This window comes from Papaver somniferum, chromosome 5, assembly GCF_003573695.1.
Source record: "Papaver somniferum cultivar HN1 chromosome 5, ASM357369v1, whole genome shotgun sequence".
NCBI lineage: Eukaryota > Viridiplantae > Streptophyta > Magnoliopsida > Ranunculales > Papaveraceae > Papaver > Papaver somniferum.
In genome coordinates, this window is record NC_039362.1 from 215,583,789 (window position 1) to 215,607,057 (window position 23,269).

General features: G+C 34.9%; 3 protein-coding genes across 3 annotated transcripts; 2 read left to right on the forward strand and 1 right to left on the reverse strand.

Annotated features, from left to right (window-relative positions):
• Nucleotides 1-3,513: 3,513 nt before the first annotated feature.
• Nucleotides 3,514-4,047, forward strand: LOC113280803 (cell wall / vacuolar inhibitor of fructosidase 2-like). Its single transcript, XM_026529382.1, has one exon. The coding sequence runs from the start codon at nucleotides 3,514-3,516 to the stop codon at nucleotides 4,045-4,047; it is 534 nt and encodes a 177-aa protein (XP_026385167.1).
• Nucleotides 4,048-14,057: 10,010 nt separating this feature from the next.
• LOC113280804 (cell wall / vacuolar inhibitor of fructosidase 2-like) lies at nucleotides 14,058-14,619 on the forward strand. The gene has a single exon (XM_026529383.1). The coding sequence runs from the start codon at nucleotides 14,058-14,060 to the stop codon at nucleotides 14,613-14,615; it is 558 nt and encodes a 185-aa protein (XP_026385168.1). The 3' UTR covers nucleotides 14,616-14,619.
• A 7,453-nt stretch (nucleotides 14,620-22,072) lies between these two features.
• LOC113280805 (DUF724 domain-containing protein 3-like) lies at nucleotides 22,073-22,579 on the reverse strand. Its single transcript, XM_026529384.1, has one exon. The coding sequence runs from the start codon at nucleotides 22,577-22,579 to the stop codon at nucleotides 22,073-22,075; it is 507 nt and encodes a 168-aa protein (XP_026385169.1).
• Between the last annotated feature and the right edge of the window lie 690 nt (nucleotides 22,580-23,269).

The following is a 23,269-nucleotide window of genomic DNA, read 5'->3' on the forward strand; positions in this document are numbered from 1 at the left end:
TTATCTTGGGGAAGACACTTTCTTTTGGTCCACCTGGTTCGGTCTATGGTTTTAATTTAATTTATCCCATGCACCATCACGCCAGAGAAACATTCAATGCCTAAAGTATTTATGGATACTAAAGTATTTCCCATTTACTAATGTGACCTATATGTGTTTATCTGATTGGTTAGGATTTTTATTATTATTATTATTTTTTTTAACTTTTTTCGATTATGTTTACGCAAAATTGGTGATCAGGAATCCTTACATCCTCCAGGACAACCTCTAAAAATAGAGGATGTGTTAAAGAATGTGATAGTAACTAACACGCCAACTGATCTCCATATTCAATATCACATCTCATCAGTTGGAGGAGATTTTTTGGTAAAAGTATGCTAAAACCTATGTGGCCTTGAATATAGAAAAATTTCATTGTCCCGTTTGAAATGCTCATATAATGCACGAATGTCAGGCATGAAATATATATAGTTCATCATGCATGACCACCTACCTAATCTTGGTCCAACCCCACTTACATCCCTTTCTATGCAATGGGAACCGAGAACGACCCTAACTTGATTTTTAAGCTAGAGTGGCAGAGATATAAGTATATGTCTCGAATCACCATAATTTTCCTAATATAGCTATCCAGGTACTAGAGAACCGAATTAGCATGTATCTCATATAAGAATATCATTATGCTTACGTAACCAAGATCGTTGAGATTAGATTCAGGTATTTGTATCATGCAAGGTCGACTAAAAAGCGAGCAATCATGCCTAAACTGTGCGAAAAATAATGCCAAAACATGGAGGCCTTATCATGATCGTGAGTCGGGAATATCCTATTCTGGACTTGTATATATATTAGGTGGTGAAGTTTGCTACATCCACAGACATGAAATATAGATTAGGAAATATATTAATCAGAATATTGGTTAAAATGAAAGAAAATGCCAGAGGAAAAATGAAAAATAACTTCATCACCTCATTCATGTGATAAGGTCCTAAATTTCCTGATTTTTTGTACTGATGGGAGTACAAAATCGAAGTTGAATGGATTAAAATCAAAGAATCTGATTTAAAAAGTTCATGTCATCCACGTATTGCGAAGAAGCATGCATCGACAATAACTACAAATTGAAATCAATGATAAAAACTAAAAGATATCAAAAAGGATAATTTCCCTAAGGATAATTTCACTATGATGTACCTCGTGTGAGTTTATTATTAATTTAAAAAGTTCCAAAAGATCCGAATCAAAACTCATAAGCTCCCATTGCAACAACAATTCAGGAGCTCCCATCGCGCAACCATTAGTGCCACCTTTGAAGCGTACATGCAAAAAAATAAATAAAACAAATTAGGTTGAACAACAAACTCAATTATAAGAAATAAAAAAGAAGAAGAAACTAAACGAAAAGACCAACGTGCGATTTTGCTTCCACTCAAGCACTTTATATAGAGATTCATTAAACCAAGAAATTCCACAAAAATAAAAAATGATTGAAGGAAATAATCTCCACAAATATTGCATAAAAATATTTGGATAACCACATTTACCGAATATATTTGTATAAAAATATTGAACATCTTTTACATGTTTACTAATATTAATATTTTTATAAAGTCCATATAAATAAAAAAAGTTATGAATATAAAATCTGCTAGATTTTGGGTAGCTACATTTACTCCTTGCAATATTTTTATACATAAATATATTGAGCATCTGTTGCTAGTTATTTTTATTGCAAACTCCATTTATTTTTATTTGTTAAATGCAGAATATTTAGAAATTTTTTGATTCTCATATTTATTTGTTGCCAATTTTTGTCAAAAAAAAAACGAGCAAATTCTATCTGCCTGTGAATGAAATATTTTTTTTTAATGGAATGGACGCTCATTAATTTTTGAATTTTCGTATTTTCTTCTACAAACATTTTCTTGTCTTCTCCACAATTTTTTTGTTTTGTTTTGCTTAAAATTTTCTTATAATTAATTTGTATTTTAACTGGCAAGATTATATATCGATTTTTTGGCGGAGGAAGAACTATACACTTTGATCAGCCGGTTTGCATTCACATTTCCTGGTATTTTGATTTGAAATTTCAATCAATAATCTAAATTTGATCAATAATTCTTTATTTTCAACCCAGTTGAAACTGTAGTTGTAAATTGTAATTAAGGTTAGTTTAATTATCAGTATGTCGAAGTTGTAATTAGGATTAGTTGGTAACCATAAAAACTGTTTTTGGACTTTGGACATTGGACATTAATTTATTTAATTTTAATAAGTTTTATGATTGATTTGAATTTGTGATGAAATCATGATAAAAAATATATATCTTCATATGATTTTGTCTTAATTTATTTGCTTATTTTAGAATTAAATTATTTGAACTTTTCAGCAGATTTTTTGTATTTTCTTAGGTAAATAATATTTTGTAAGATTTTAGTTTTAAGTATGTAAATATAATTGGTCGGCAAATATATTGTGGGTTTGACAAATATAGTTGTAATTTAACTTTTCTCTAATAAAATGCATGCTTCAAAAAAAAAATATATTATGGGTTTTAAAAGATTTTTCTCAAATTCTATTGGCTGAAATTAAAATGGTGGGGTTAGAATCAACCAGAAACTCCAGTTAACCACGTGACTCGAAAAAATCTATTTTTATATAGAAAATTTACTGTTTTAATGTATTTTCGTTTTTGTTTGGTTTTGCAGCTTAATCATCCCTGGGATTTCTTTTAAAAGATTAAATATTAACACGTTGACCAAACGCTCATTATTAAGCGACATTTGGATCCAGTATTTAATTAAATAGCTGTGAGTGATGACTTATTGGGATGTCATCATCTCATTATCATTTATCATCTTCACGATGTGAAGCTTATCAAAAACAAGAAAGCTTATCGTATGTAATTCAATTTTGTACATCCTCAAATGTATTAATTCAAAAGATCGCATTTTTATTGGTTAAGTAGTTAACAGATGATCCCATTAATACATCCCCATAAAAGCAATTCTTTTTTTTTTTTGCATATATGGATGCTACTGGATATGTGATCATTAAATTTTATTTTATTTTCTTCAAAGAGTGATCATAAAAATTGAAATTAAGATTATTCGGTTACACCAATTGCATCATGCACGATGAAGCTGTTGCATTATTATCACCGTGTGATGTAAGCAGCCCTAAGCAAATACTAGTATCTATTTTCAGCATAGGATATGAAAATACTTAAAATAAAAATGATAATAATAGTGAGTAAAATTTCTCAATATCTTGAAAAATATTTTCACATTATAAAAATACCTTAATATCTCCTAATTAAAGAAACAAAATAATATATTGGAGACAACTTTCAGAAAGATATTAGATCTGCAATCTAGTTAAGTATATGTTTTGTTTCCCAATAATCATATCTTACTTCCAACATTAACATTCACAACTCCACTATAAATACCATTCTTGGCTAAATATCCAAAGTACAATTCAAATCTCAATAAAAAAAAGAAGAAGAAAGAAATGGCTTCATTAATTGTCCTCCTAATCTCCATTCTATTACCTCTTTCTGTCGTGCTCGGAGACGCTGACTTGATCCAGAAAGTTTGCCAGAAGACACAGTATCCCGATCTATGCACATCGACATTAAACTCCTACAGGGGTAGCCAACTTACAGATGTAAGACGTCTAGCCACTATCTTGATTAATACTGGCTCCGCTAATGCTGCAGACACATCCAGATTCATACTCGCCGAGCTTGTTAAAACTGTTTCCGATCCAGCAGCAGTTAAAGTATTTAAGAGATGCAGCGAAGATTACAAAGAAGCGAAGACTTCTCTGGACGGATCAGTTCCGTTTCTGAGTTCCTGGGACTACGACTTGGCATCGATTGCAGTTAATGCTGGCCGGGATTATGCTGATAGGTGCCATGACTCGTTTACTTTCTTCAGTCCTCCATTATCTTATCCTGATGCATTGGAGCAAAGAGAAGTCAGATTTGTGGAGTTGGTTGCTGTTGCTGCTGATATCATCAAACAGCTTGTGAATATTAATTAAGTAAACTAATTAAGATGGATAATGAGAGTTTGATTTAGCGATCAAGACAAAATAAAGATTTAACTTAATGATATTTATTTATGTTTTTTTATAGTTTTTTTTCATAGAGGTACCGTGTCTTCAAACTGATTTGCCTGACCATTCGTAATGAGTTGATCCATACTGAAACCAACAGCTGAAATTACTAGTAAAAATGTGAAGATTTGAATCACAACCACCATCCAAGCTGAGTAACCGTAATCGCATTCTCCTCCCCGGTTGGTACTGAAATTCAATCTTTCTTGAACAAGAGTTTTCCACACAGCTTCTGAGACACTAAGAAACCTAATTGTGCAGACAATACCTATACTTCCAAATTGTAAGCAAAATGTAAAATTTGACACAAAACAAACCACTATAAGAAACTTAACCCTGTTGTATCACCTAATGGTTATGACATAAACCCTTATTAGCGCCGTGATAATCTATGTAGCAAGAAGTCTATTGCTGCACCCATTCTCTATTACAGTAGTAAGAGATTAAACTTTTTTGCCACACTCTTTTCATATTGTTGCTGCATTTTTACGGTAACAATTTTATTTTGCGGCAATAAATTATAGTTTTTAGCTGCACTTGAAAATTATTGCGACTAAATTTTTTCTTTTGCAACATATATCTCGAAGAGAATCCAAATTTGTACACTCCTCATTGGGATGCACATTTTGGCCTTCCTCATTGGTTGGTAAAACTCGTAAAAACCACATAGCTTTCTGTTTTTACTTGTGTTCTTTTTATTCTCTTTTTTATCTTGTTTTTCTCTTTTAAGAAGCACTGAACATATCTTGTTTATTCTCTTTTTTTTCTTGTTTTCAAGAATATAAAACACAGTTTGCTTAACTTTGCCTATGTAAGTGGCGGTTCAGATTTGTCCTCACAAGAGATAAATCTATTGGATGTAATCGTTTGTCATAAGTGATGGTTGTGATTGGGATTAGAAATGCATCTGACGGACAAAATTTATCATCTCATTAAGGTTCCATAATTCTTCATAATAAATGTTCTATTAACTTGCCATAATATATAAATTATTCTACTAATGATGATAATAAATATATTTTTATCAGCTAATACTTAGGATTAGTTTGGTATTGCTGTGAGCTTTACAAAAGTGCTTTTCCGATATACGTTACTGTGCCGATCTATATAAAAAAAATTTGGATGGTTGCCGATGTATTGTTGAGCTCCGTAAGAAAAACAATTGAATGGTTACAAATTATAAACTAAAGCTAAAACAATTTTAAAAAATGACCAAATTGTGTCTGTGAAAATATGAGGTTCAGCTATAGTTAGTGAGAAAATGACAAAAGAAGATTATCTCTAAAAATTGCTTATCTATTTTATTGTGCTTAAAATAAGTAAATTTTTCTACTATTATGGTACATATATGTAAGATTAAATTTACTAATTAGTATTATTACTAATTTGTATTCTTTTTCTTAACCACTTTTGGAAAATCAATAATTCCTTAATATTTATTGTTGATAAATTAAAGTATATTTCAGTGGTACAGTATACCGTAAAATGTAGTTTGAAAATGAAAAATAATTATCTTTAAAGAATAAAATATAACGAACAAAATTTGGTGATATATAGATTCAAGGATAATTAAAAAAAAAGATTTGATAGAATTGGAAAATAAAATATGAGATTAAGGTGAACTATAACATTTGCTTTTGAATCTTTTAAAAGCTCATTCTCCCCACTTTTAAAATTAATAGATTTTGGAAGTGTTTTGCATAAAACTAGAGATACACATGGGTTTGGCGAGTTGGCTTTTAGCTAATAACAACTATAACGGATTTTTATTTTCATAACCAACCCCGCATCCATAAATATCGGAAGGATTTTTGACCCGTCTGTTACAGGTCGGTCGAGTTTACATTTAAACCCGCTTAAACCCGTCATGTTTCTCAATTTCATATGTTAATTTATTTTCTTGATCTGAAGATTCTTTAACTGTCCTCCATGGACTACAAAATTCCCGGCATCTTGTTTCGGCTTAAATAGCCACAAACACCCCTCATCTTTAGATTATATGAATGGTGAAACTCTAGTTTAAAAACATGGTTCCTTCAAAAGGAGATTCATTGAATCGATTTTCGGCTTTTTTATTAAGAGGCTATGTTCTCCTAGCAAATTATTCTCCTCTGTTCCAAACTCTCAGTAACTGTGCAGAGTATACTTAAAATGGTGTTCGGCCAAACTGCCAAAACACATGTTTGTCAAGTTTTTCACCTGAGGAGGCCCAACAAAGAGGAAGAGAATAGAAAGCGGAGAGAAAGAGGATTACCTTATCTACTAGTATCACAAGGATTTCAATAACGGACGGTTAGGATTAGTTTTATTAATGGTGTATATTTAGCGGGTTTTAGCTAATATCAACTACCAACCCAACTATAGCGGTTTTTATTTTCATAACCAACCCCGCACCCACAACGGCGGGTTCGGATTAAAAATCCACGGGTTTAGCGGGTACGGGCGGGTTTGGGTAAGTTGGGCGGGTCATGTGCATCTCTACATAAAATTCACTTTATGACATCTTTACCAAACACTTGGATAAAAGCATATTGTTATAAATATGTTTTCAAAGTACTTTTTCTTGAAAAGAAAAAAAAGCAGCACCAAACTTAGTTAGATTGGCTAACAATTATGTAAATAGATCATAGTGACGGTGGCAAGTATTGGCGCCTAGTGAGCAATTTCGCATCGTCTCACATATTTCTTGATAAATGGTTTAACGTTATTTTTATTCAATGATGATGGATAACAGAGTTTATTGTTAGTTTAAAGTACTGTTATTAGGTTAAGTACTTAACGATTTGACTTACTAACTAATCATGGTTTTATTATTTTTAGGAAATGAATAACCTCACATTTGGAAGCGTAAGGTCGTAGAATGTGATGGCCTGACCCTCTACTGATAATGTCCCCACTTAGTCACTATGGTCATCTGATGGTATGAGGTTTTGAATGGTCACCGCTACGGTCATCCAGTAGCAGCTTCTCAGGAGGTCACCCATCTCAGGGTTACTCAATACCTAGCCTGCTTAACTATAGAGATTTTTTTGCAAACTATGAAGACAATTAGGTCTCGGTGTATGGAAAGTACAAACCATTACCTATATTCCATTTGACGAATCCTACCTACTGAGTCGGAGTACTTTAATACCAACAACTTAATTTGGAGCCGTCCTTGGCTTCGAAATATGTTCCATACTAGACTCTGGCATTTTTCACTCATGAGACCTTTTTCCAAAAAAATCCGTCAAGCATACTCTTTCTCCCTCGACAATTAACCCGTCGTCGACTCTAATACCATTTTTAAGGACCTAATCCTCCTCCAATACTTTCCCCACTTATACAATCACTTCGGTAATCCGACATTGTGGGATAACTGACACTGATGCGGTCATCAATCAACTGTTTTCTGGGAGGTATCCCATCCCTAGATTACTCTCGCCCGAGAACGCATATATACAGTGCTTTTTACCAACTATAGATCCAACTATGTTGCAAAAGGCCATAATGTTACAGAAGGATAATCCATTACCTATATTCCATTAGGTGAACTCTTCCTTCCGAAGTGAATTATGTACATAATATATTTTTGAATTTTTAAAAACTAGAACTACATCGTATGTGAGTAAAATGGTTTCCATCGGAAATGAATTAACATTTTAAAATATAATAGCCTAAGTGAATGAATTAGCTTTTCATTATGCCATTGAAATAGTAAGAACATACAATACGATATGTATTGTTGAGTCAATTCTGAGTTTGACTCTTTTCAGATTATTCTTAAAGGGGAAAAAGCAACAAAGATCTGAACATTATTAATATCTACACAATTATTCTTGGGACGGATGAGTTCAGGTGTTGTAATTTTGTTACATTTTACATAGTTTAATGTTTTGGTTCTCGGTTGTTGGAGTATGTGGCGTGATAAACCATATATGGATAGCTAAGGATAGTCTCTCATGCATGGACTAAAGAGGATTACATGTGGAACTCAATAAGCTTGGGCATCTCCATACATAGCATTGAGACCTTTTAGTTAAAAACCCCACACCTCTTATCCCAAGGTGGTCAAGTGAGGTTCGGGGTTATGTGGTCGTGCCCTGAGTAGTGTCAGATGGTCCGTGAAAATCCTAACAATTGGTATTAGAGCCCATGATTAGGGCTACTTTCTGAACATAGAAGTGGTTTTGGATGTCACCTGATTTAGGGACAAAGTGGAGTCAGACTCAAGGTGGAGCAGGTAAGGCCCAAATTTGAATTGGTGCTCAAGGTGGAGATAGTGTCTCACCCATTAACTCAGGTGGAGCAGGGGTTCATATCGGCAAGGCAATTCTCAAGGTTGAACTGGCGCTCAAGGTGGAGTTAATGTCTCACACATTAACTCTCAAGTGGAGCAGGGTTTTAGGTGGTAATTAAAGGAAATGGTCAAGGTTGATTTCGTGGTTGCCTTCTCATTAACTCGACGTGGAGTAGGATTCCAGGGTGCATAGTGACATTGATCAATGAGTAGCATATAAAGATAGTAATCATATGGTGGAGACTAATTGGACAGGTGAAGTGGTTTAATATCGCCAAGGTGGAGATTTTTAGAGTATGTGGAGCGATAAACCACATATATATAGCTAGGGATAGTCTCAGATGGAAGAAACAAGAGTAGATGTGGAGCTTAATAAGCTTGGGCATCTCCTTACGTAGCACCGATGCATTTTAGTTTAATACCGCAAACCTCTTTTCCCAAGGTGGTCAAGTAGGGATAATATTGGTGTTATGTGGTCAGGCTCATAATAGGTTCATATGGTCCATGAAGATCCTAACATCGTTCACTGAAATAAGGAAGATGTAGAAAAGTAATACCATTTCACAGTTTGGACAAATTAGGAAAGATAAAGAGTGGCCAAGATTTGTCTAGGGAGAAGATAAATCTATGCTCATGGTTTGTTCAAATTAAACAATACAAGTGTTTCATTAATTAATGTCCAATTAATTCCTCATAATGAATGATCTATTAATTTATCATTTCATGATAAATATTCCCTTAATTAATATCATTACATATTTTTACATATTTCCATCAATAAATAGTTTGATAAAAATTATTTCAATAGATAATAGTGGTGGTCGTGAAAGAATTAGTGGGTGGTGAAAGCTATTGCGGGTGTTAGTGAATGGTGGAGGGGGTACATTAGTGGTGGTGGAAGAAATAGTGGAGGTGGATGGTTTTAGTGGTGGTGGGTGTTTTTTTTTTCCCTAAAGCGAAAAAAAAAGCCTTTACATAACGGGTAACATTGATTGTGAAAGATGTAGTTGGATGTTTTTGACACGATTAATAAAGGTAGGTACTAAATGACACGATTAATAAAGGTATGTACCAAATATTTCGAGGATGATACCAAATCATATATCACAAAATGATCATGAACGTTGGATCAAATGGTACCCCTACTTTCTTTGGCAACCGATCATATGAATCATTGTTTTTAGTATTAAAATAAAATTAATTACAATATAAAAGAGAATATAGCAAAAAAAAATATAAGAGATAAATTAATTGACGACCTAAGTTTGTTCAATCTAAACTTTATATATGACATTTGTGATTAATCGCCCAACATCCTTCGAGGGATGTAGTGGTTTTGTGGTGTTGACAGGTATTCGTGAGTAGTAATATACTATGTTAATTTTGGGCCGCTACAAAACGGGTAACACTATAAAGTAGAAGATGCGGTTGATCGTCTTAATACTAAAATAACCTCAATTGAAATACATGACAATTAGAAAAGAAAAAAAAAACATTGGGATGTCACGTTATATAATAATTACTATAAATTAAATATTTAGTATAAAATTTTTTCCTTTCAATAGATAAATCTGCGGTTGTATTGAGATCCTGTAAGTAGTCTCAAGTTGGCTCTTCTCTTTCTGAATGATGACGAATACAATGAAATGCTCACTCTCAATTTCTCCAAGGAAAACCGAGACCTTCTTGAAAGAATTTTTTTTTAAAAAAAACAATCGAACAACAGTTAGATGGAGAGTCATCACTACCACTGTAAACTTCTCTGAATTGCTACATATCCGGTGAACTTTCCACATATTAATTTTATGACTTCATCCTATCATAATTCTTGAGAAGACATGCAATTAAAACTTTTTTGAAGGTATTTTCTGATTATGAAATTCTATTATAAGTTTTATTTATGCGAGTATTGGTTCAACTTGAGTTCTTCTATGTTTTTGTATTAAGTTGATATTTTTTTAATTTGAATACATGTTTAGATAACATAATTTTATACATTAAAGGTAATTTCTTTGTAATACAGATGTTATTCTCTCATTTTTACCTATGTTGACATTCTGTAATGATCACAGATTCGTAGACATTATTTGACCAATGTTGGGGGTATTTGTTTAATCTCAAGGCTGGTTAAACCCAATTTATTTTTTACAAATTGAAGGTGATATAAGTTTGCGTCGAAGTTTACTCCGAAATGAATGATTTTTCTTCAAAAGGTTAGTTGAATTTATATACATGGACATCAATATGGCTATATATATTCTTTCGTGTTCCAAATTACTCGAGTAACACTAGATGTGAGAATGACACTCATGCTCTACTTAGCATAGTTGATGCAAAAAAAAGTTATCCATGAATTTGTTCAATTTTGTTATCAATATGATTGAGGAAGGATCTTGCTCATGTTATGATTTACTTTTAGAAGTTTATTTTTCATTTTGTATATCTAAGCCTTCCAATATCCAAGAGTTCTCCAGTTTTATAAAACACTCATATTTGCAGAAAAAGAATAGTCTATAGTAGGGAAAATACTATGGGTCTTTGCTTCACTCCGTAGAGCCTTAGCTATCAGTAATTTTGGAAACTGTGAGTTCATAAATGTCATGGAATTGGGTCGGCGGGTTAGGCATATTTATTGTTGGATAAAATATTTTTTCTGAAAATTGAAATTACAGTGGGATGAAATACTAAACCGGAATAATATCTATTTTATTTTTAATTTTCATGTTGGGATGATATTGTTACTCTGGCTGAACACTAAATAGAAATAACATGCTTAAGTAAAAAAAAAAGGTCAGGTAACTAATCATTTTCCTGGCCGAAACCTATTTGAACATAAACAGAATTACCCACGAAAAAATAACATAAATTGAATGCAAACAATGTCGAATTTGAGAAAAAAGCATCTCGTGCCGTTACAACACGTTTGTAGCAATAAGTAGATTTGCTTTTAGTGAACAATGGATTTGTACTGAAACTGTATAGGTAGCACCAATTTAACCTTTTGATCACTGTTTTGGAATCGGCATGTTCTTCTTCTAAACCTTTTTCATTTGGGCGATTTATATATGAGGGAGGATTCATGGACACTCTTAGATGGACAAGGTCAGATAAGATTTGCGCCATTTTCTCCGCAAAACCCAAATGACAATGAATTTAAGTGTAATTTCTTGTTGATATGTTCCTCTTATAAGACTCCACATTCGTACAAAAAACGAACGCAATTCGAGATAGAAAACCTAACCATCCACCAATCTTAATTTGAACTGTTAAATTTGAACGACTGATATTCAAAGGGGTAGATGGTCGTTTTATACATTTCGAATTGTATTCATTTTTTTAGGAACGTGGATTCTTATAAGAGAAACGTATCGTCAAAATATTACACTTAAATTCATCGTTGTTTGAATTTTACGAAGAAAATGACGCGAATCTTGTTTGACGTTGTCTATCTAAGAGTGTCCATGGATCCTACCTCTTTGTACATTGTTCATTGTTAGAAAAATCAATGGATATATACACACACACCAAGGAAATGACGTGTTTTAAATGGAGTACCAAAAACATCTTTTCTTAAACCGTGTTATCCCACCGAGCTGCGCGACATGCCTTTATAAGCAAGCGGCTAGCAAGCCGTTGGATGTTACCAGATCTTCTAATTGCGTTTTTTAGGCTTAACCATAAAATATAAAATATCGATATTCTCTCGTCTTTCCCAACTGTAACATTATTTTCTCTGTCTTCGTCTTCTATGGAAAAATCATCCAAGTGGCTAAACCTTCAACTTCTTGCTTTGATTTTTTTCTTTTTTTTTTGTATTTGAGGCGCAATTCCTTCCTTGATAATCATCATATAAACCAAATAAAAAATAAGTATATTTAAACTAAAATCAGTTATATAGGGTCTTCTAGATTCGAAGGAGGCACAATGATTTAGGGCCGATGATACCAGTGATTAGGTTTCGATGCAAGTCGCCAATCAACACGATTTTGAGCAGCAACAACTACAATAGGTACTGAAACTAGCTTAAATGGGTCTTTTTGATTCGAGTATAATAGGATTACTTCTTATAATATCATCGATGACAGATCACCATCAACAATTGCATCGACTGAAAGCTCAACTTAGTTGATAGGATTTTCAGAGACGAAAAGAGATTGGATTTCTTTAGGAAAGAAGAGAGTATCTGGTTAGTTTATTTTCTAGGGTGTGTTTGTTTTGATGGTTATTCTAAAGTATAGGAATTATGAGATCCAATAACATCCAACGGCTAGCAAACAGCTTGATTATAAAGGCCTCCTGCGCAGCTGCGCGGGACAGCACGACTCTCTTTTCTTTACACCATTAATTTGCAGGGCTGAATTGGGGGCCCTGAAATAGTAATTAAGGACCCCTACCTACAAGACAAAAAAGGTCATGAAATAGTAATTGGGAGTTATCCCTTATCCCACTTTTTTTAGAAATGGCTAAACTACCCCTGGATTATTAGTGTTAATTGAGTGTTGATTAGTTGTTAATTAATTTGGGTAGATTAAAATCAGATTTAGGGATAAAAATTTGATAAAAGAAAAATTGTGTTTTTGTGTTGTGGAGAAGAAGAAGTTGAGTTTTGGGGAAAAACTTAAGGTTATTTGAAATGAGTGATTCTAGTGGAGGAAATAATGTTGGTGAAGCTTCAAACAACAACAATGATTGTGTTGATGGCAAGATTGTCTCAACCAATCATATGGATTGGATGTTTGATGAGGAGATGTTGATAGAGGAAGCTATGAACAATGGTGCAAATGAAGATCCCATTTCTCAAAATGAAGGAACCAACACTCAAAATGAGGAACCCCAAGCTCTAAACAATCAGGTAAACTTCCTATACTCTTCAAATCGCATGAATGGTGCTCCAAGTGGTCGATTCATGGTCACTATGCAACAGCTCAGTGTGAGGGTCGTTAGGTCGTGAGTATAATTAACTAACGACCCTGTAGAGTCGTCAATGAATTGGTACCAAAATAAACGACTCCATTGTTCAGTTATGAAAAATCGTCAATGAGGTTCCTAAAAGATGACGACTCCATCTTTTATGTCATATAAAGTCGTTAACTCTATATATTTAGAACCGAACGACTAAAAAACCTTTTACTCTCTGTAGCTATCACTCTAAGGGTCGTCAGTTAAGCATTACTATATACGGATGACCCTTTCATATTAAATGAGAGTCGTTTTTTTATACATCTCTAATATTGACGACTCAAAGTGTTTTTTTCTTTATTAGAGAAGAATAAAATAGATATTTCATTCTCATTTTTGGAAGCCCCATATATTTTCGGGTATGGGTATAAAATGTGTCATGGCTCCAAATTAGTTTCCATGGCCCCCAATTCAGCCTTGTTAATTTGATCCAATCTGCGACCTCTTTGCTTCGGAGTACTTACCATACTAATATAAAGATAATTGGATTACGAAAAATCTTGACGATTTGGGTTTACTAAACAATAATTATGAGATAATTTCATACCAAAAAAATGTGAAATATGCAATTTAAGTTAAAATATTTGATTCCCATAATCAATTCTTTATTCCAACATTAACTTTCCCACATTCCACTATATATATTTAATTCTCCTTGACAGATCAAAGTATAATTCAATTTCAAGAAAGAAAAAGAATGGCTTCGTCATCAATTGTCTACCTAATCTCCATTCTTTCCCTCATTTTCATCGTTCAAGAATCATCTATTCTTGTAGTAGGAGATGCTGGATTGATCCAATCTACTTGCCAACAGACGCGGTTACCCGACCTCTGTACATCGACATTAAACGCTGATCAGTCTAGCCAAACAGCCGACGTAAAAGGTCTAGCCAGTATTGTGATTGCTGCTGGAGAAACCAGTGCTGCGGACACATCAAAATACATACTCAACGAGCTTGTCAAAACGTATACTGATGCAAACGCACAAGTTGTCACAAGATGCAGTACGTTTTACGACAATGCAAAGTCTGCACTTGAGGGATCCGCCGGAGATTTAAGTTCTGATGAGCTTGACAATGCAATTTTAGAAGTAGCTGCCGCTTCTACGTATGGTGATAATTGCAAAAATTCTTTTAGCAACGCCACTCCTCCAGTAGCTTATCCTGATGCATTGGCACAGAGGCAAGTCACCCTTCAGGGCCTATGTGGTGTTGCTAATGATATTATCGAAGTGATTAGGTCCTCACAACCTTAGAACTTTAATATACACAAAGTCGCTTGATCATTCATATGTTTTTGTACTAATATTTATTTGGATCTAAATAATGAGAAAATCAATTAAGTTTTCATTTGTAAAAAAGTCATTTCTGGTCATACACTAATTTACTTACCAAGGGTTTATCACTCTATTTGGGCTTGTTGTCCTATAGATTCAGCCCATTAAGGCTGTTTTGTGCCTAAACCGACAGACCCAGACTAAGTCCCTAAACCGACCTTCTAAATTCGGATTTTCCTCGGACCTTCCGATCCAGTCCGGATAAAACCCTTGCTGTTTCCTACAAATACTCCCTCCTTTTATTCCTCTCAACAAATTCCTCTTTATCTTATTTCTTCTCAAAAATCTTCACAATCTCTTTAATGGCAGCCATGAATTACAGCAACATCACAACAACTAGACGCAGTACTAGCAGAGGCCAACAACGTGGTGCTACTAGACAATCATCATCATCATCATCAAAAAACCAATACAATAATAATCTAAAGCAAAACTTGCGAGAACAGAAACTCCAATTCCTGCAACAACAATTGCTCGAATATAAGTTGCAGAAACAACAACAACAAGAATTCGATCGACAAAAATTACTTATTCAACAAACGAAATCTCAGGAAGATTACTTACTGCAATTGCAAGTGAAGCAAATTCAACAAGATTACTTTCTGCAACAAGAATTACAGAAACAGCTTAAAAAAACAACAACAACAGCAACTGTATACAAAATATCCTGCTGGTGATCCTTATAGTACACATGAACGGAAAGAATGGGAAGAACGATCATCGAATTGGGAAAAAGGGTTTCAAAAACAAACGATGATGATTTCAGATGAACAGTTTGCAGAAGATGTGCGCTTTATATTAGAGTCAGGGTTATATGATTTTGAAGATAAAGAGCTTGAAGAAGAAACTCGCATTCTTGATCAAGAAGAGCGGAACAAATATGCAAAATTGACTTCCTTCTTGTATTCATCGAGAAAAAATCCTGAGATTAATGAATCATCATCATCAATCATTTCTAGTTATTGTGAATCGCTGTTTATGAAATTAGGGTTTGAATCTTTCTTCGAGAAACAAGTTTTGGATTTTACATCTTGCCCAATCAATCAAAAAAGAAATGTCAGCAAAGTTGATGAACCCAGAGTTGCAAGATCAAAATTTTATTAGTTGCATGTAGACGAAAATTTCACTATGTAATTTATGTTATGCATCTTGTCTTATCAACAATTTCTTGAATTTTGGAAGTTATGAGTTTAATTTCGTCCTCTGACATTGTCATGTAATCTTGGGTGTTACATGTAATCTACCTTTCTACTATGAATTATTGAATAAATGTAGTAAATTTGAGTAATTTGATTACTTCCTGCAATTGGTTTTAGGATACTCGCAGCGATTTCTTGAATGTCATTATGAGCAATTTGGTTCTCTGTGACATTATTAAAATTTTGGGTCTTACCCTGCAATGTCAGGATTAAAATGTATGGCAAATGATGTTTCCAATCAAGCTATCACTAACATCAGTATCTTGTTCATCTCTAGACCATGTCAGAATATTAGCGTCAGGCGAATTAGGTGATTTTGTAGCACAATTCTGAAAGAGTTCCAGTAAATTCTTCTTAGGCACTACCAAGGCATCATTGTGGTGAGCTCTCAAACTCTACAACTGTATAGAAGTCCCATATAAAGCTTTGAAAATACGAGTTGCTGCAACTACCCAATCTGACCCTACATCAGAATATACCCCTCTCTAGTCAGTAGTAATCCTAATCTTTTGGTTTACGGACTGCTGTCTTCGATACAGATACTAATAGACCGCAAGATAAATTTATGCAAGGCATTTGCTATAGTTATAAAATGGAGATACCCAGAAGTTATAAAATTGAGCCATACTCCAACATTATGAAAAAGAACATTCAGAATCGTAGGCATTGCAAGAGTAAATTTGTTATGAATGTTCGGCATAGCTGTTAAGAATTTGATATATTTCTTATTATTATTCTCTAACTCTTTACAACGAATTATATATGATTCAATAATTGGGAAAGAAATAACTTCTTTCCTAATACGACTCTTTTCTAGACCGACCTTAAGAGTCCCAATTAAACCATATTCCTAATCAGTCTCGGATCCTCAGATTTCTTACCGAGCTTAGAAGTCTTATTGGTTAGACTTTCCTAAACAATCTCTAAGAGACGTGTATAACTGAGACTTTCCTAATCAGTCTCGGATACACGTCTCAATACCCCCCCTCAAGACGGAGCATGCAGGTCACAAATGCCCATCTTGGACAAAATAGCATGGAACTGAGCTTTTCCCAACGACTTTGTGAATATATCCGCCAACTGCATTGTTGTAGGAGTATAAGAAGGTAGAATAATCTTCTGTATTACCGCATCCCTGACTAGATGACAGTCCACTTCAATATGTTTCGTTCGTTCATGAAAAACAGGGTTCTTCGCAATATATAAAGCTGATTGACTATCGCAAAGAAGACTCATAGCTTGTGTATGGTAAACCCCCATATCACTGAGTAATTGTTTCAACCATTTTAACTCACATGTAGCGCCGCCATGGAACGATATTCTGCTTCAGCCGAGCTACGAGACACAGTTGGTTGCTTCTTAGTCTTCCAAGATATTGGCGAATCTCCAAAACAAACAAACCATCCCGTCAGTGAGCGCCTAGTTAAAGGACAACTTGCCCAATCTGAATCACACCAACCTCTCAAGGTTAAACTACTATCAGAGCGCAACAGAATTCCTTGTCCAGGATTCTTCTTTAAATATCTAACCACACGAAGTGCTGCTTCCCAATGCTCCATTCTTGGTCGTTGCATAAACTGAGATAAGATATGCACTGAGTAAGCAAGATCTGGTCTGGTGACAGATAAATAGATCAAACGCCCAACCAATCTTCTATATTTTTCTACATCATAAAGCAAATCTCCTGTTGCTAAAGCAAGACGATGATTGGTTTCAATAGGAAATTCTGCAGGTTTCGCACCCAATAAACCTGTCTCCATTATAATATCCAACGCATACTTTCTCTGGCAAATGTAAAAACCTTGTTTACTACGTGCCACTTCCAATCCTAGGAAGTATTTCAATTTTCCTAAATCTTTCATCTTAAAACATTGACCCAAGTATGCTTTAAATTGTGTAAGCGCAACTAGATCATTTCCTGCAATAATCAAATCATCAACATACACCAGCACATTAAGTTGCATTTTTCCCTTCATCATAGTAAAGAGAATAATCTGAGTACGATTGCCGAAACCCATAATTCTTCAATGCAGTTGACAGCTTCGCAAACCAACACCGCGGTGCTTGTTTTAGGCCATACAACGATTTCTTCATCTTACACACCATATGAGGGTTACCCTTAGCAAATCCAGGTGGTATTTTCATATACTTCCTCTTCCAAATCTCCATGTAAGAACGCATTATGCACATCCATCTGATGCACATTCCACTGTTTAGCTGCAGCAACAGCCAAGAACATACGAAAGTTGTCATCTTTGCCACTGGTGCAAACGTCTCATTGTAATCTAATCCTTCAACTTGATGATTTCCAAAAATCACAAGTCTCGCCTTTAAACACCAAACTCCCATTTTCATCATACTTTTCCGTATATATCCACTTACTTCCTAAAGCTTTCTTACCAGGTGGCAATTCTGTTAGATCCCACGTGCCTTGTTCTTCTAAGGCCCGTATTTCTTCCGCCATTGCTTTCCTCCAACCTGGATGTTTCATTGCCTCTCTGAAATTCCTCGGCTCAGACTTTGCAGATAATGCAGCAATATAATTTTTATGCATGTCAGAAAACCTGTCACAACTAACATAATATGTCAAAGGATAAGGTGTACCTGAGGATGATGACTGTGATGTTGAGAGTGAGATGGACTATTTTCTCTAATGGTGTGTGTCACAAAACCTTTCAGCCTACTCGAGGGAATCTTCTGACGCTTCCCCTTACCTAAATCATCATTCCCAACTGCAGCATCTGTGGCTTGTCCATCATTTGTCACAACTGCCTGTTTTCTGAGTTGTAGTCTGACGCTGAACTGCTACATCGTCAACAGGTGTTGCAGTTGCACTGCGACATCTTCATCCGTCTGTCGCTGTTTTCTGCAGTTTCTTCACCATCAGCGACTATGCACTCTTCGTCATCACTCCATTCTTCACCAGCACGATCGTCTCAGTTGTAGTCCCAGCAACATCAGTTGCTATATGACTTCTAGAGCTCTCCATCATATCCGTTCAACTATATTACCATTCAACTCAGTCTTAAATGGAAATTGTGTCTCATAGAATTTTACATCTCGAGACACCATAAATTTTCTTGTGTCTAGATCATAAACTTGCCATGCCTTCTTACCATATGGATAGCCAAGAAACACACACCTCCGTCCTCGACTAGCAAACTTATCTCCTTTACTGTTTTGATCATGTACATAGCACAAACACCCAAACACCTTCAATTGTTTATATATAGGTGGTTTCCAAACAATACTTCATATGGTGTTTTATTATTTAGGATAGGTGTAGGCGTACGATTTATCAAGTACGCTGCTGTCAATGCACACTCTCCCCAAAACCATTTCGGCAAGCTTGCTTGAAATCTTAAAGCCCTTGCTACATTCATTATATGTTGATGTTTTCTCTCTACTCTTCCATTTTGTTGAGGAGTACCTACACATGATGTCTCAAAGACTATTCCATTAGTCTTAAAATAACCACGTAATGCATTAAATTCCGTCCCATTATCACTTCTAACAATTTTAATATCTTTGTTAAATTGACGCTTCACAAGAGCAACAAATTCACGAAATATTGATTCAACCTCTGTTTTATTCCGAATTAAATAAATCCAAACACCTCTTGAAAAATCATCCACTATTGTCAGAAAATATTGAGCTCCACATGATGAATGGATCTTATAAGGACCCCATAAATCTATATGAACTAAATCAAAAATACAATTTGATTTACTCAAACTACTAGAAAAGCTGCTTCTACGATGCTTTGCCCGGGGCAAATATCACAAGCATCATTATTCTTCTTAATTAATCTACTAACACCTTGCAACTTCTGCAAAACTTTCTCTGAAGGATGTCCCATACGTTGATGCCACAACTCATATGTATCTTCACGCACAGCCATAACTTCAACATGCGGCACACCACAGAAAATATATAGTCCACCTTGTCTCTCAGCCACTCCAATCATCCTCCTCGTAGACCGGTCCTGTATAAGACATAATTTGTTAGTACACTGAATAATACAACTCATCTCATCAATAAGTTGTGTGACTGAAATTAGGTTACAGGTTATCTTTGGCACTAAAGAGACGTTTTCAAGTTTCAATCCACCAGGAAGAATCACAGTTCCTATTTTCTCAGAGGATGCATACTTTCCATCAGGCAATCCAACCGAACATGCCCTAATATCTCTTACATTTATCATGTTAAGAAGTTCATACGTAACATGGTTTGTTGCTCCTGTGTCAACAATCCAAGATGTTTCATTCTTTTTACCTTGTAGATGAGAACCCGATTTTCTTGAGTTTAAAAACTCCATCACCTGTTGAACCTGTGCTGCTGTAACTCCTACTAGAGACGTTTCATCAGCTGATGACGTACCAGCACTATTTGTTGCCGAAACATGCAGGTTATGAGCACGGACAGGATTACCTCCTTGTCCTCTACCTCCTCTTCCAGCACGTCCTCTTCCTCCAGTTCTTCCTCCTCTGCCATTCTTTGGTCTGTCTCCCCACCATTCTGGATATCCAATGATCTTAAAACAGCCATCATCAGAGTGTCCTTGTCTGCTGCAAGTTTTGCAGTACTTGGTGGGATCATAAGCACTATTAAGTAGGCGTTGATCAGCTTGCACCTTGAAGGCCATAACATTCTCTGCATCTCTGTAGGTACTACTCCATCTCCAATCTTCAGGCGTTCTGAGTTCACAATGGTTTGATACACAACGTCTACAGACGGCAATGGTTCCCTTGCAAGCAATTGTTCACGCAAAGATCTGTATACAAAATCTAACCCAATCAAAAATAGTGCAAGAAATCTTCTTCTCTTAACATACTAACCTGAGATGCAATATTACATGTACACTGTCCACACTTGCATTGCGGTATCTTCATATAAGTCACCATCTCATCCCATATTTTGTTCAATCTTCCAAAATATATAGCAACTCCCTCTGTTTTCTTCTGTTTACAGTCACTTAAAGATGCTTTTAGTTGACATATTCTTGTCCCACTAACAACACAAAATCTTCTCTTCAAGTGTGCCCATAATAGACTTGCATCCTCATAATCTCCCAGGGTTGATCTTACTGACAACTCCAACGTGTTAGCAATCCATGACACCAACGTTGATTGCACTGCTATCCATTCTTCTAACTGATCTGGATCTTCAGGTCGCTTAATGGTTCCATCAATGAAGCCATATTTTCTCTTGGCTATCAGCCATCTTCTTATGGCTCTAGCCCATTCATCATAATTATTTCCTCTCATAACTATTGGCGTGATGATGGTTCCTGGTCCATCACTCGATCCTAAATGATATACAAGATTCTTCTTCTGTGTATCATATTCCACCATCTTACTTTTTGATGATTCAATCTCATTGACCATCCTTGTTTTTTTTTTTTTTTTAGGTTTCAAAACTGGCTCTCGATGCCATGTTAAGAATTTGATATATTTCTTATTATTATTCTCTAACTCCTTACAACGAATTATATATGATTCAATACTTGGGAAAGAAATAACTTCTTTCCTAATACGACTCTTTTCTAGACCGACCTTAAGAGTCCCAATTAAACCATATTCCTAATCAGTCTCGGATCCTCAGATTTCTTACCGAGCTTAGAAGTCTTATTGGTTAGACTTTCCTAAACAATCTCTAAGAGACGTGTATAACTGAGACTTTCCTAATCAGTCTCGGATACACGTCTCAATAATAGCATACAAAGAAACAAATGGAAGTTGCAAAAGCTGAATATAAGCTAATCAGGAGTACAGGTGAAGCATGCTCAGAAATTAAGTTAATCTTGAATCGGCCAAAAATCACATGAGGCGAATGATGAGCCATATGAATGAGGTTTTCCTTACAAGGTTGAATTTCCCACCAATTTCTTCAACAGAACAGGAAAGGTTGCGTTTTTGGTTTTGGCGTATTTTTATTTTTCATGAAATTTGACTCTGAAGCTCTTCAAAATTGGGCAATGAGGTAGAGAAAGTTTGCAATTTTAGACTAGAGAAGAGTCCATTTATTTCAGAATAAGCGTAAACAAGAAAAAGAAGAAAAAACATGTTTATCCTATTTGAACAAAGGCTTATGCACCACCAATCAAGGTAGAATCTGGAATGAATAATTAAATTGTAGTACAGTAAAAAAGCTACACCTATAAAAGAATTCCTACAACTAATAAAAAACTTCAGAAGAACTGTTCTTGACAAATCCTCCTGATCCATATCCATAACTATTTCTGCGAACTCGAGAAGAAATCCAATTGCCATTAATCCGTTCCAGATGAGCCCTCAATTCCCACTTGCGGTATTCGATTTCTTCTCTTGACAAAGGAAAGTATACATAATATATAGAACTATCTTCCCCAGTACGCTTACTTCGAATAGGATCTCTACCTGTAATTATCCCATACCACCACCCATCCTTGCAGAAAACATCAACTGGATCACTAACATTGAAATATGATGCTTTAAAATTAGGAGGCATGTGTCTAATTTCACTGCGAGGAACAACTTCTCTCAGCAAACACTTCTCATCATCTTCTTCGTGTAACTTCGTGTATTCAACTAAGAACTCATCTTTTTCCGTTTGCTTGATTATTCTTGCTTTGAAATACGAACCCAAAAATCCTTCTTCTTTACTGCTTACTTCAACTAAATCACCATGACGGAAATCCCCCATTGCTGTCAACTGCTACAGAGAGAGAAAAAGAAAAGAGTTTAGAGACAGAGAATGACGAGTGAATGGTAAAAATGTTGGGTGCAATAATCAAAATAAAGAAAAAATCAAATAAGCAAAAGTTATTGATACTTAACTCCTTTATAATGGAAGTGATCGATTGACGAAACGAACGAGCTTCTCATATCTCCACAACAACAACAAGGAAAAACTTTGGAAAAACAGAGTGAGTCACGTGTTCAACACGTTTCCCTTAGGACATTAGCGCCCGGCTACACTCAAAAGTGATGTTATAGCCCTCACAGGACGGATATCTCCAGGATAAAACACCCTACTACACCTACTACTAGCATATGTAGTAGATGCTCAACTTGAGCTTGGCAACTCCGAAAAAACCGTTAAGGAAAATCGCGAACTCTTAAAAACGCTATAAAATATTTTCCCTTAGGGGTCCCTCTAAAATATAGAGCAACCCCTTTCTCATAGATTTTACAAAAATAGTGAATTTCTTTATATAATGAAATAAAACAATTTAAGAAGTGGAAACTCCACAATGTGGGACTAATAAGTTTTTCATTCACAAAAGAAAACAATAAATTATTATTTTTATTAAAACCATTAAAAATCAATTTTTATTAATCGTTTTCCAACAATCCCCCACATGAATGAAAACTCAATAAAACACAAAAACAC